Here is a 12,307-nt window from a genome sequence, read left to right as displayed (position 1 = left end):
AGAATGAAAAAGTGATTTTCGAGGAAAATGGTCCATAGAAAAAATGTTGCCCTTAACGAGACCTATCACCAGTTAAAATTAACGAACTTACTTCTGATACACCCTGTATAATAATAAAACACTCTGTACAGGATTCTTTATTGAGATCCTTTAGTAGTTACAGTATTGGTTAATTGTGAAAAAATATGCGACAGTTTAGTATATATCTATAAGGATGTTATGTTATATCAAACTCATCAAAAACCAACACAGTTCAAGAATCTAACAGGAATGTGGCGCAATTCTGTTGACGAAAAAATAACTTCTCCACATTAATTCAATTATTTTTAGACTAAAAAACTGTATGTTTCATACTATCGTTGATTTTCGATCATTTAAAAGCCAGTTTTACACCTTGGGAATTCTAGATAATTTAAATAATGCCTTTAGCGACATCAGAATTTCACAATTTTATGGCTCCTCTTGTAACGGTAATCAGTTTAACGTTAAAAATAATATATCAAATGTGAAAATTTAGATAGCAGAACCGGAAGCTCTGAAGTGTCTGGGTGTTGCTTCACGATTTTTTAATATTTTGTAAACAAAATAAACGTTATCTTGATCTTGATGCAAATTGATTAAAATTTCAATAAGTTTGTGACCAAATGGCGCATACAGTTTCTATATATTCTCTTGATAGATATTATCGAATCGGATAAAAGTCGTAAAAAAGACATTGTACAGGATTTACTATTATATATTGACTTCTGGGTTGCCCGGCTTATTAACAAAAATCGAAAAGGTCGAATGCAAAATATTTCTCTTCTTAACTCAATATTTATAATAAAATCTTATATCCAAGAAAAAGTTGTCGAAAACACAACATTCTTGCATAAGCAACATTTCATTAAATAGAACATATACCTTATATTATATTAATGAATATTAGGTGATATTACATTTTTTCGTTTCTTATTCTTTTCTTTTCCTCTTTCTTTATTTTTTTATTTCTGATTTCTCAATATTATGCCTAAATTTTGTACATTTGGCTGTGGACCAGTGATAAAATGCCCGAGGGCAGTAAAATGTAACTAGGTAGGATCTTGACTATAATTCATACTTTCTCCTGAGATTTTTCATGTGTAAGGACTTAAATCTCTTTCTAATTTATGGTTTGTGTACTTAAAGCAGTTAAAAAGTTTGTTTAGTGCATTCGGTGTCAAAGATACGTGTTAACTATAGGGAACATATTGAAGTTTAAATGACTCCGTTAGGCAAATAATGTGATTTTCGAACGGGTCCGTGCAGTTATGCTCATAACAAGAAGAGATTTTGCAGTTTCCGATAAATGCCAACACGATTTTAGATACCTACGTGTGAAATTTAAGTCCTCTAATAGCATACGAAAATCGTAAAATTTAATTATGTAAATTATGCATCAATACTAATAAAAACTAACGAAGTTTAATAAATAAACGGTACAAGAGATAAGTTAAAAGCAGCTTAAAGAAACTACTGCTCGTACACAGTTTATGGCGTGTTAAAAGTTTTATCGTCCCCCCAGGGGCTGCCAATGTGCTTCTGATAGTAACCACACCCATAAAATACCTACAATTTTATAAGGAAACTTAAAACTTTAACTTAAACCCTACTTGATGGAAAAATTAGCATAGAAAAACCACACTAAAAACAAATGGAAAACTTTCCACCATGTGCATCTCACGGAGGCGGGTTAATGGCACTAAAGATCAACATTGTATTTTTGAGTTCAAGTGCTCGTGTCCGCTGATTTGTGTTACATTAGCGTATGTTCATTAACAGTTCTGAAAATATAACTCGACATTGTTTGGTTGCTGATTTCTAGGAGTCAGTGATTAATAGGTCACAGGAAGTATTAAATAAATAAATATCGCATAAGTAGTAATGAACTTACGTTATACAGCAGCAGGGAAATCCAGACTATACGAAAATTACATTATCAAATCGGGGTTTAATCGATAGCAATCCGACTGGACAGTGATAGCAACTGGACAGTGAAAGTTGCCGAACTTGGCATGCATATAAGTAAGATTAGAAAACTAACAAATGACACATTTTATATTTTGTGTAGTTGAGATTAGAAATTTAACACATGCCTAGCAGGATATGATATGTGATAGATTTCTATCACCATTCATACGTCAAATTCGATTAATGTCACTGTCCGTTATTTATATAGGGGCGCACTTGCAGTTGACAATGTCGAAGAAGTGGGTCATAAAATTACAATATATGACAGGAAAAATAACTATAGAAGAAGATAACCAGAGCCGGAGGCGCTTCTAAGAAACACGATGGATAAAAAAATCAACCTCGGACACATAAGTTAAACACTAATGCCACATAGAGTAATCACTAATGGTAATCACAATCCCTTAAGCCTCATTACAGGTTACCCCAAAATCTCCAGAGTAACATCCATGTCAATATTCAATTACAATATGAATCTTTTATGAACGGCGTTTTAGTAATCGATTTCAATCACATTTCGATACCATTGAAAGAAACAAAATAACTCCTTTTCTCATAGCAGGGTATATTAAATCCCACACATCAGATAATCATCACTCCAAAGGCAAAATGCAACAAAGGGTCTCGCATACTAAAGCTTCCACTGCACTTTCATCAATCACGACGAGCTTTGTGCGAGCGCGCGCCCTGTCCAAACATCGAAATTGTTGGTTTTACTGAACGTGTGCCGCATTTTAGTTCGAGATTCTTGCCTTTATTACATTTAAGTTACACAAACATGCTCCCGAGTTTATCGACTACTGAATACATTAGCTATAGGGAGAAATGAAATTCAAATAAAGGTTCATTTGCTTTTTTCCAATATTCTCAAACCTCTACGAAGCTTTGGAATAGTAGTCTTCGCGATTTTCCCCTTGAATGAAGACGTATAATTAAGAAAAACACAGATTTTAATTTGGCCGAGTTTGAAGAATGTAGGCGAATCACCTGCAGTTAAAAAAGGGCGGTTGAGCAGAAGCTTGGTGTTCCAATAGAAGCTACCACAAGGATCATCTGCCAAACTTTCACGCCACGTCTTGTGTAACTGAAGAAATAAATTACATGACATAAAAATGTCATATTGTCATATTGTCATGTTAATGATGCAAATTGGTAATGCAACCTATAGCTACACGTTTAGTCAATTATAAGCGGTAATTACCAATCTTTCACTGTGGTTTTCCGGATCACATATTTTATTGCGATATTTAGAGTTCGTAGTTTGTTTTCGGACTAGACCTATGTTTTCATTTCTGCTGCATTTGATGTGTTTATTGTGTAAACAACGAGACTACACAATGTCGCCCATCCGTCCGCGCACTATATGTTGATGTAAACAGTAGTTGTACTCCCAATGAGTTGCATACGGTGCTTTCTTTGGAAACATTTTCCCAAGCGGAAACTAAATACACAAAGAGAAAAACAAAGGGTAACATTTTCATAACTGATAGGGAATAAAAATATCGTGAAAAGTCTAGACGGACGGAGTGTTTTAAAGTTTGGCACACCCACGAACTCAGATTTTGGCCACAACAATTTCCTCAGTTATTTACAGTTCTTAAGTGCTGTACGTGTGGCATTTGGCTGAGATAATGGCCCACATTGAATCGTTTGCATTAGCCTATTAATAATTTTTATATACTCAAGTTCTTTTAACTTCTAAGTAGTTTTTTATTGCTGCTTGTAGCGTCAAATAAATGTTGAGCTTGCATAAATCATTATTTATTTGTTTATATATAAAATGTTCGAAAATTAGGTTAAACAGCGAAATTTTCAATCTATACTAATAATGAATTGCTATATTTTTAAAATTATTACATACCCAAAAACCAAGCGCTAAAACTTTAGATTTTCCAAATTCGATTTTATAGCTCCTTCAATTTCTGAGACAACAAAATGAAATTTTGTATACTTCAAAATCTACATGTTTACGACCCACCATTTTTTGTCAAAATCTCCAGTGGCATTTTTTCGGAGGTCTGGATTTCTATTACCATAATTTGGATTTTCCGAGTAGTCTCTCTAATTTCATCAGATAACCCCATTTTTACTTTAATTTATTATTAATCTAGAAATCCAAATGGGGAAATATGAAGCATATGCACTGCTTATGATACAATTTTGTGTGTTCCTAGATAAATTTGTAAAAAACTGGAAAACAGTGGCAAATATAGACATAATGCAAGAGTGTGAAAAGCTTTATAAAATATATAGAGACTTTAAGCCTTGAAAAATTGGACTGCCAGTAGCGCATGACGTATATAAGGTCAGAGGTAAAATTTGAGATTTGATAAAGTTACAATCTGTAGATTTAGCCACAAATGGTGAATCATAGTCTAAAGAATGATGTACATACAAAATTTCAACTTAATATTTCAAAAACTGAAGGAGTTCTAAAATTTTATTTTTTTTAATATCTGAAACTTTCACACTTTCTATGTCGATAGCGATGACTTTAAAAATATATTTCATACGGCAAACTAACAGTATTCAATTGAAGATTTCACCATTTAAATCTGGGCGTCACGCTTCGGAACACTCTATATATTTACCACAAACAGATACCACCTGAATTCCAAATTCTGCCATTTTTGAATCAGTTGTAAGAATGTAACCCAGAAATAGGTCAATTTAGTAATATTTTGACTAAGACCTTGCTGGAACAAAATCAGCGTTTTCTGGGAAATGAAGCTTATCAACACCGAAGTGACGATATTAACGTCGGAGATGCACACAAAGAAGCAGAGACTGACTTGTGAAACAATTTTAATTTTGCTGGGAACCTATATGACCTAATTCTATGATTTATCTCATCGAAATTCTCTCAGCACACCTTGCCATCCTACACTTCTTGCTCCCACAGAATCCCACAGACCCCGAAAGTTGCGCAAACCAAAATGGAATGGGCCTGTTAACAACCAACAAATATTAAGCCACAGCTTACCGCTGATTTAGATAAGAGCTGATGGTAACACAACGAGGAACCTCGTTTTCCATGCATCATGAATAATTATGTTTTATCAGTCCGAGAGACGTTGGGCGAATGATAATGGATGATATTTTAATAGAGAAGATTAATAGGACGGCAATTAGGTAAATGAGGGTACATTATTATGTTATTAAAAGATTTCAAGTTGGACTTAGTAATGGATAGGAGTTAGTAATAGATAGACGTCAAACCAAGAGACTACTGCCAGTGACTTTCACGTTATGTATTATTGTGACTAATGACCGAGGAGATTTCAGCTACCATTTCGTGTCTGAGACTTTGCTAGATTAGAGTAATGGTTTAATAATCAAAAGTAGATGGTAAGACGTTGCCACTATCAAGAAGTTTTCCTTCTTCCAGCTCAGATGATCATCGTTCTTTCCACATTATCTTTCCCATCATTCTCACTTTAGGAAAATTAGGATTTTCACAACCTTTAAATTAGTGCAAACAAGAATATGAACGTAAAATCAGAACTTTTGTGTTAGTCTACAGATTTTACGGTTCTATCCACTATACTTTGAAACTTTGAAAGGCGTCTGTAACTTACCCTCAAACTCAACTCTAAATATGGGTTATCATAGACTTCATTACATCTAAAGTGGGCATTATCAAAGAAGTTCCAACAAGGATTCTCAGCACAGTGGGTCAAATCGTAAAGTTCTTGTTGGGCCTTTAGAAATTTGCCTCACGCTGTGCAACACCGCCCGATTCATATTGGGAGCGGCAACTCGATAAAGCTATAAATGATTCTTTTTGATAAATGATTATTTCGACAAGATTTTAAATTCTATATCCGTGTTAACAGAGTTTTTCTTGTATCTTTGACAGAACACTCAGAGTATTAAGTGAGTTTTGGGGATGTGTTAATCAAATGCCTTGATGAAAGGCTTTGTCGGCGGTTATATTATCATCGGGCGAGGTTTCCGTGGAGGTTTCTGTATAAGAAGCTTTCATTGTTTCTTAGATTGATTGATAAGGTAGTCGCTTCAATCAAGTTTTAAACCATTTAATTAGTCCAAACATGTTTTCCCTGCAAAGGAATAACCTGTTAAATTGGTAGTAATGTGATTTTATATCTCAGAAACCAAACGAGATCTTGCAAATCTATTTATGTAGGGTCACAAAGCGCATTGAGGCGATGAATTTGAGCTATTTGTGGAGGCAATTGCGTGTTCCTGATATATCAACGTTTAAAGTGTGAAAACTCTAAGAAGTAGGTATCTTCTCTCTTTTGGAAATTTTCAGCAAAATATCCAAGTTTTCCAGACTTGAATTGCGGTGTAATAGAGTAATAAACAGATGTAATATATTTTTGCTCCCTAGCGAGGAAAGGATTTCCAACCTAAGTCGCAATGATTTGATTTTTTTAGTTTTTTTAATTTGATTTTTTTATTTTTACTACCGTTCATTTGCCAAATTCGTAGTAATTGACAATGAAGCCATTTTTAATGTCTAGGCAGTAAAAGTGCTACTTTACAACTTAGTAAGTAAAAGTAACACTTAGCAACCTGTTTTGCGTCATTAAAAGTAAACTTATTTGTCAATCGCAGGAAAAATTGTCTTATACACTTGACCCTTCAAAAAAGCATTTAGAGTTCGCCTAACTTTTCCTTCAGTCTAGTCTCCAGTCTGCTAAAAAATTTTATTGTTCTCACATAGGAGAGAAAAGTTTAAGAGTTCAACGAACTTCTTCGCACCCTCTGAAGGAGTTCGTCCACCCTTTAGGATCAATTTCGCCGGCCGGCTACGGACACCTGTAAAACGTTAAGGGCAAGGGCAAAAGCTCACCTGAGGGAAAGCACCATGTTGCCGCCCTCGACCCCGGAGTTCCTGAGTGTATCCTAATTGTCATGCGCACTCACTCACTTGCGATCATTCCGGACACGAAAAGCACGTGACACCGGCTTCACGCTGCAACCGATCACAGATTCTCCCACAGAGCGCGATACAGAACTGATTTCAATAGCGCGCTCCCAGACTGCACTCGGAAGTCTTCGGTAACAAAAGAGCTTCTCCTTCGGGAGGGGATTTCTTTTGATTTAACACTCATTTTCGATTTTTTCCAATATCCGATCCTGCTGACAGCACTCAGTCACGTCCTATAGAGTGGCGAGAAACTTACCCCTCCAGGGACGTGATTAATGGAGATTGGGAGGATGAAGTTTCGCTTGTACTTGATCGATCATCGACCGGCGATTTAAAGTACCTGCATATTATTTTTGCCATATTTCATGCATATTGTAACCAAGCAGGGTTGAATACCCCAAAAAGAGGTAAATTTAAATCTAAATATTGTTTTCACTTGTCCAGGAACACATTGTCCTGTATATACAGGGTTATTCACCCAACCCGTTCATTAGAAGGTTACTAGGATCTAAAAGTGATACGAATTTGAAAATTTGGAGTTAAGTTAAGTTCGATATATACTATTTTTCTTAAATATTTTCAACTTGCCGTCACTTCCGATTTAACCGGAAATAGCCGTAACTTGCTTATTTCAAATGGAACCCCCAGTATATTATTTTATTTTTAGATTCTACATAATATTTTAGGTACATTTTCTGTATAATGTTCTATACTTAGTTCTTACCGTTTTTGAGATATTTGACCTTGAATTAAAAACATGCCTCTGTAATGACCAAATTTAAAATTGCATATCTCTGTAGTTATTAAAGACATAATATCCATATTTTGCAGAATGTCAATACATAGTCTTAGGTTCACTCTTTCACTATTTATATGGCTTAGTATTATACAGGGTGTCCAAAATTCAGCTCCTGACATTTACATTTTTGAAGTTGCAAAAGTCGTTTTTTTTAAATGGGACACCCTACAACTTTAAGCAGTATCAAGTAGAAAATGTAATTCTCTATCGAACTGTATTAGGTTTACCTATACCTATTCCAAACCATTTTCGAGATAATTAAGTTTATGTGAAGCTAATAGTACATATTCATTCTGGTAAATTTTTATTCTTCGCGTACTTGGCCATGGAAAAGAAATAATGACAGTTATTGTACGTTTTTGTTTTTCGGTGGCTGTTAGTAGCAAAATTAAAGTGAAACTTTGAATCAAAATGGAAGAATACACAAACGCTGATATTCTCAATTTTGATTCAAAGTTTCACTTTAATTTTGCTACTAACAGCTACCGAAAAACAAAAACGTACAATAACTGTCATTATTTCTTTTCCATGGCCAAGTACGCGAAGAATAAAAATTTACCAGAATGAATATGTACTATTATTAGGTGTACAACTTTGCTTCCGCCGTTTTTTTTCCGAATTTCGCGATTTTATTGTAAAAAACTAATTATACCTTTAGGATCCAAAGTATTGTCCATCGCTGGCCACTACTTTCTCCCATCTTTCGGGCAGCATACGAATCCCGTGTTGAAAAAATTGGACATCTTTTGAAGCGATCCACGATTCTATCCAATTTCTTACTTCTTCATAAGACCGGAAGTGTTGGTCAGCTAGCCCATGTGCCATGGATCGAAACAAGTGATAATCAGAAGGAGCTAGGTCAGGAGAATATGGCGGGTGGGGTAGGACTTCCCATTTCAATGTTTCCAAGTATTTCTTGACCACTTGCGCAATATGGGGTCGAGCATTATCGTGCTGCAAAATCACTTTATCATGTCTCTCGTTGTATTGCAGCCGTTTCTTTTTCAATGCTCGGCTCAAACGCATTAATTGGGTTCGATAAAGAGCACCTGTGATTGTTTCAGTTGGTTGTAACAGCTCATAATATATTACGCCGAGTTGATCCCACCAAATACAGAGCATGATTTTGGAACCATGAATAGACGGTTTGGCCGTCGACGTGGAAGCATGGCCGGGATATCCCCAAGTCTTTTTGCGTTTGGGATTATCGTAATGAACCCATTTCTCGTCCCCAGTCACAATACGATGCAGAAATCCCTTCCGTCTTTGCCTTGCAAGCAACTGTTCACAAGCGAACAGACGCCTGTCAATATCTCTTGGTTTCAACTCGTACGGCACCCAATATCCTTGCTTCTGAATCATTCCCATGTCTTTGAGGCGTTTTGAGATTGTTTGTTGAGTCACTCCCAATGATTGTGCCAATTCTTGTTGACTTTGACACGAGTCTTCGTCAAGTAATGCTTCCAAGTTCGCATCTTGGAAAACCTTCTTTCTTCCACCGCTATGTTGGTCTTCGACGTGAAAATCACCGTTCTTGAAGCGCTGAAACCACTCACGACATGTCCTTTCACTAATAGTGGCTTCCCCATAAGTATCTGAGAGCATTCGATGAGCCTCAGCAGCAGATTTCTTCATATTGAAGCAGAAAAGTAAAACCTCCCGCAAATGACGAGAATTTGGCTCGTACACTGACATTTTCAATTGCGAATAACTTTATGATGAAGACACAAATAGACTAATATTTTTATGAGGTTATGTTAACAGGTGCCCAAGGCTCCTGCATGCCCACATGGGGTTATTTATTTCGATCATTACTTACCGCTACATACATCTATTCAAAAACGGCGGAAGCAAAGTTGTACACCTAGTTTCACATAAACTTAATTATCTCGAAAATGGTTTGGAATAGGTATAGGTAACCCTAATACAGGTCGATAGAGAATTATATTTTCTACTTGATACTGCTTAGAGTTATAGGGTGTCCCATTTAAAAAAACCGACTTTTGCAACTTCAAAAATGTAGATGTCAGGAACTGAATTTTGGACACCCTGTATAATACTAAGCCATATAAATAGTGAAAGAGTGAACCTAAGACTATGTATTGACATTCTGCAAAATATGGACATTATGTCTTTAATAACTACAGAGATATGCAATTTTAAAATTGGTCATTACAGAGGCATGTTTTTAATTCAAGGTCAAATATCTCAAAAACGGTAAGAACTAAGTATAGAACATTATACAGAACATTTTCAAATTCGTATTACTTTTAGATCCTAGTAACCTTCTAAAGAACGGGTTGGGTGAATAACCCTGTATAAGAGATGAAAAAATTCCAAACTGTGAAGCGATGTAAAAACGGGGCAAATCAGTGTTATGACAAGTCAATTACATGATCAGTGAATGACACTACTAGACTTGAAGGTCGGACTAATTACACAGGGGGTTAGTGAATTTCGGCTCCAAAATTAAATGGATAGTAGATGAAAGAAAAATAAGTCAAGTTTGACATATGTATGTGGCTTGAAAAAAATAGGCGTTTTATTTGCAGTGCGAATTTTTCAGAATTGCCAGTGGCGTGTTGAACATTAAAAAAAAATTCGTTCATCATTATTTATTAATTATTTTTAATATCATTACTTTTAATTGTTATGCATTTTTTGCAATAACGCTACACCTGCCAGGAAGGACTAGTTAAGTAAAAAATCAAAGCGTGCTATTATTTGAAACAATCACGTTAATAACATATAAGAAATCAATCCAGACATCCACATGTATTTAAAGTAAGCTTTATTTAGCGAAATTAATAATATCCTTCGTTTAACTAAGAGCCTCACCTAATTATTTTACAAGGAATAAGTATTATTTTTAGTTACTTTTAACTGAAAATGGTGCGCAATTCCATTTCTATTTAATCATAAGACCTTATTCCCAAACAGTGCAAAAGAAAAAAATCAGATTGTTCCATAATAGTGGTGGATACGACATTTCTTTTACATCGCCATAAAAGTTAATTTGTTATCTCAGACACTGACCGCGATTCGAGCCACTGTACTTTTCTTGTCGAATGCAGAAATCGCCCTTCGATAATCATTTTTCGCTTGGCATTGAGATGTTTTATACGTCACAGTGCTTTGAAGCCGTATAAATCGGCAATTGTTTACAAACAACACGGCGGTTCATGGCCACCTTCGGTAAATATGCCCAAATAATCCATACACGAAACTGTATTTATTAGTGAAATATAACGATTTAGGTATGGGGATATGTTTGCATCATTTTAAAGGAAATTTATTTGACTTTGATAACATTTGCTAATATACAGAGTGATGTATTGGAAAAAAACGCACTTTAAGCAGGTATAATGTCTAATAGTATAAGAATTAATTTTGATCCACTTCTGGTACAGACATGAACCTAAAAATGAAATAATATACGGGGTGTCCTATTTAATATATCGGAATTACTACTACTTCCTTAAACCAATCTCAGAGCATGTGGGACCTGTGCTTTATTACGGAGGAACTATTTGGTGTTTTAATTGCTTCTAGTGCTTTTGCCCCTTGTACAGCTTATTTTTCCACAGGATGTATTTATGATGGTTTTAAAAATTTATTTCTTTTTGATCTTGTAGAATTTAAAATTACGAAATCGAGAAAAAACAGCACGAACAACATGAACCTGAGTTAATCCGTCGACAATTCTCGTGCAACCTCAAGTTCTAAAGGTTACAACATGGCTATCTTCGTGGAACTAAAACCATAAACCTTAGCGATATACCTCCGATCATCCTATAAGTTATTATAGCAATTTACCCAGAACTTTAAAATATATATTTGTTCAAGTTAATCTGCAGAACTTTGTGATCTTTATGGTGGCCGAGTTACTGCCCGTCTTGCCCTGCGGCTCACTTTTATTACCAAATAAATTAAAAGTTAATATAGCTCTAAGTTGAATTTAGGACCAAGATAAGCGAAATTGAATTTTCGGGTTTGTTTTAATTTCGACTGCTCTGACAACACGGAGAGCTCAAAGAAAACTCTCGTTGAAGCACATATTTTTAAGACATAAATTTTAGGCTACCACAACTTGTTCCTAAAGCTGTACAAAGACCGTTCGCGGGTTATTGTAATAATTACGACGTTAAAGCCATTGAGCACTCATATACACGTAATCGCATGGAATGAAACCTCATGAAAATTCATGCCAAATATTTTGAGAATATGGGCAGGCCTGTCTGGAATTAGCATTAATGCGGCATTGTCTGGACAGTTTATGAATAGCAATTCTGCGATTTACTGCAATTGAGCAGCTCTTACGTGGTCGTCGAAATGACATGTTCAAACGCACATACCTAAAGTTGGCACACATCCATGTAATGCTTGGTTCAAGAGCACGTATTGCATGTTGAAGCCGATTTTTGAATGAAGGAGTCACAGAATGTCTTCGGAATATTTTAGTTCTATAGAATTTACTTACTAAAGTAATTACCTAACTGTGTCAACAGCGGGCACGGAAATTAATTCGAGACGTCAGGGAACAAGAACAATACGTCTTTTCTAGGTGCGACTTGTTAGCGAGCTTGCCCCGACTGAGCTGCAAGAAATGCTAAAACTCACTG

General features: G+C 35.5%; 1 protein-coding gene across 7 annotated transcripts in view; it reads right to left on the bottom strand.

Moving 5' to 3' along the window:
• The window catches only part of Mp (Multiplexin), a 209,594-nt gene extending 202,634 nt beyond the window's left edge, over window positions 1-6,960 (bottom strand). For all 7 annotated transcript variants that reach the window (XM_066394763.1, XM_066394766.1, XM_066394767.1 and 4 more), the window contains exon 1: window positions 6,809-6,960. In XM_066394763.1, the coding sequence (XP_066250860.1) occupies window positions 6,809-6,825 (17 nt within the window). In that variant the 5' untranslated portion in view covers window positions 6,826-6,960. The remainder of the gene's footprint in view (window positions 1-6,808) is intronic.
• Between the last annotated feature and the right edge of the window lie 5,347 nt (window positions 6,961-12,307).

The sequence above is a fragment of the Euwallacea similis genome, chromosome 11, assembly GCF_039881205.1.
Source record: "Euwallacea similis isolate ESF13 chromosome 11, ESF131.1, whole genome shotgun sequence".
Classification (NCBI taxonomy): Eukaryota; Metazoa; Arthropoda; class Insecta; order Coleoptera; family Curculionidae; genus Euwallacea; species Euwallacea similis.
This window is presented reverse-complemented; position numbering and strand designations above follow the sequence as displayed.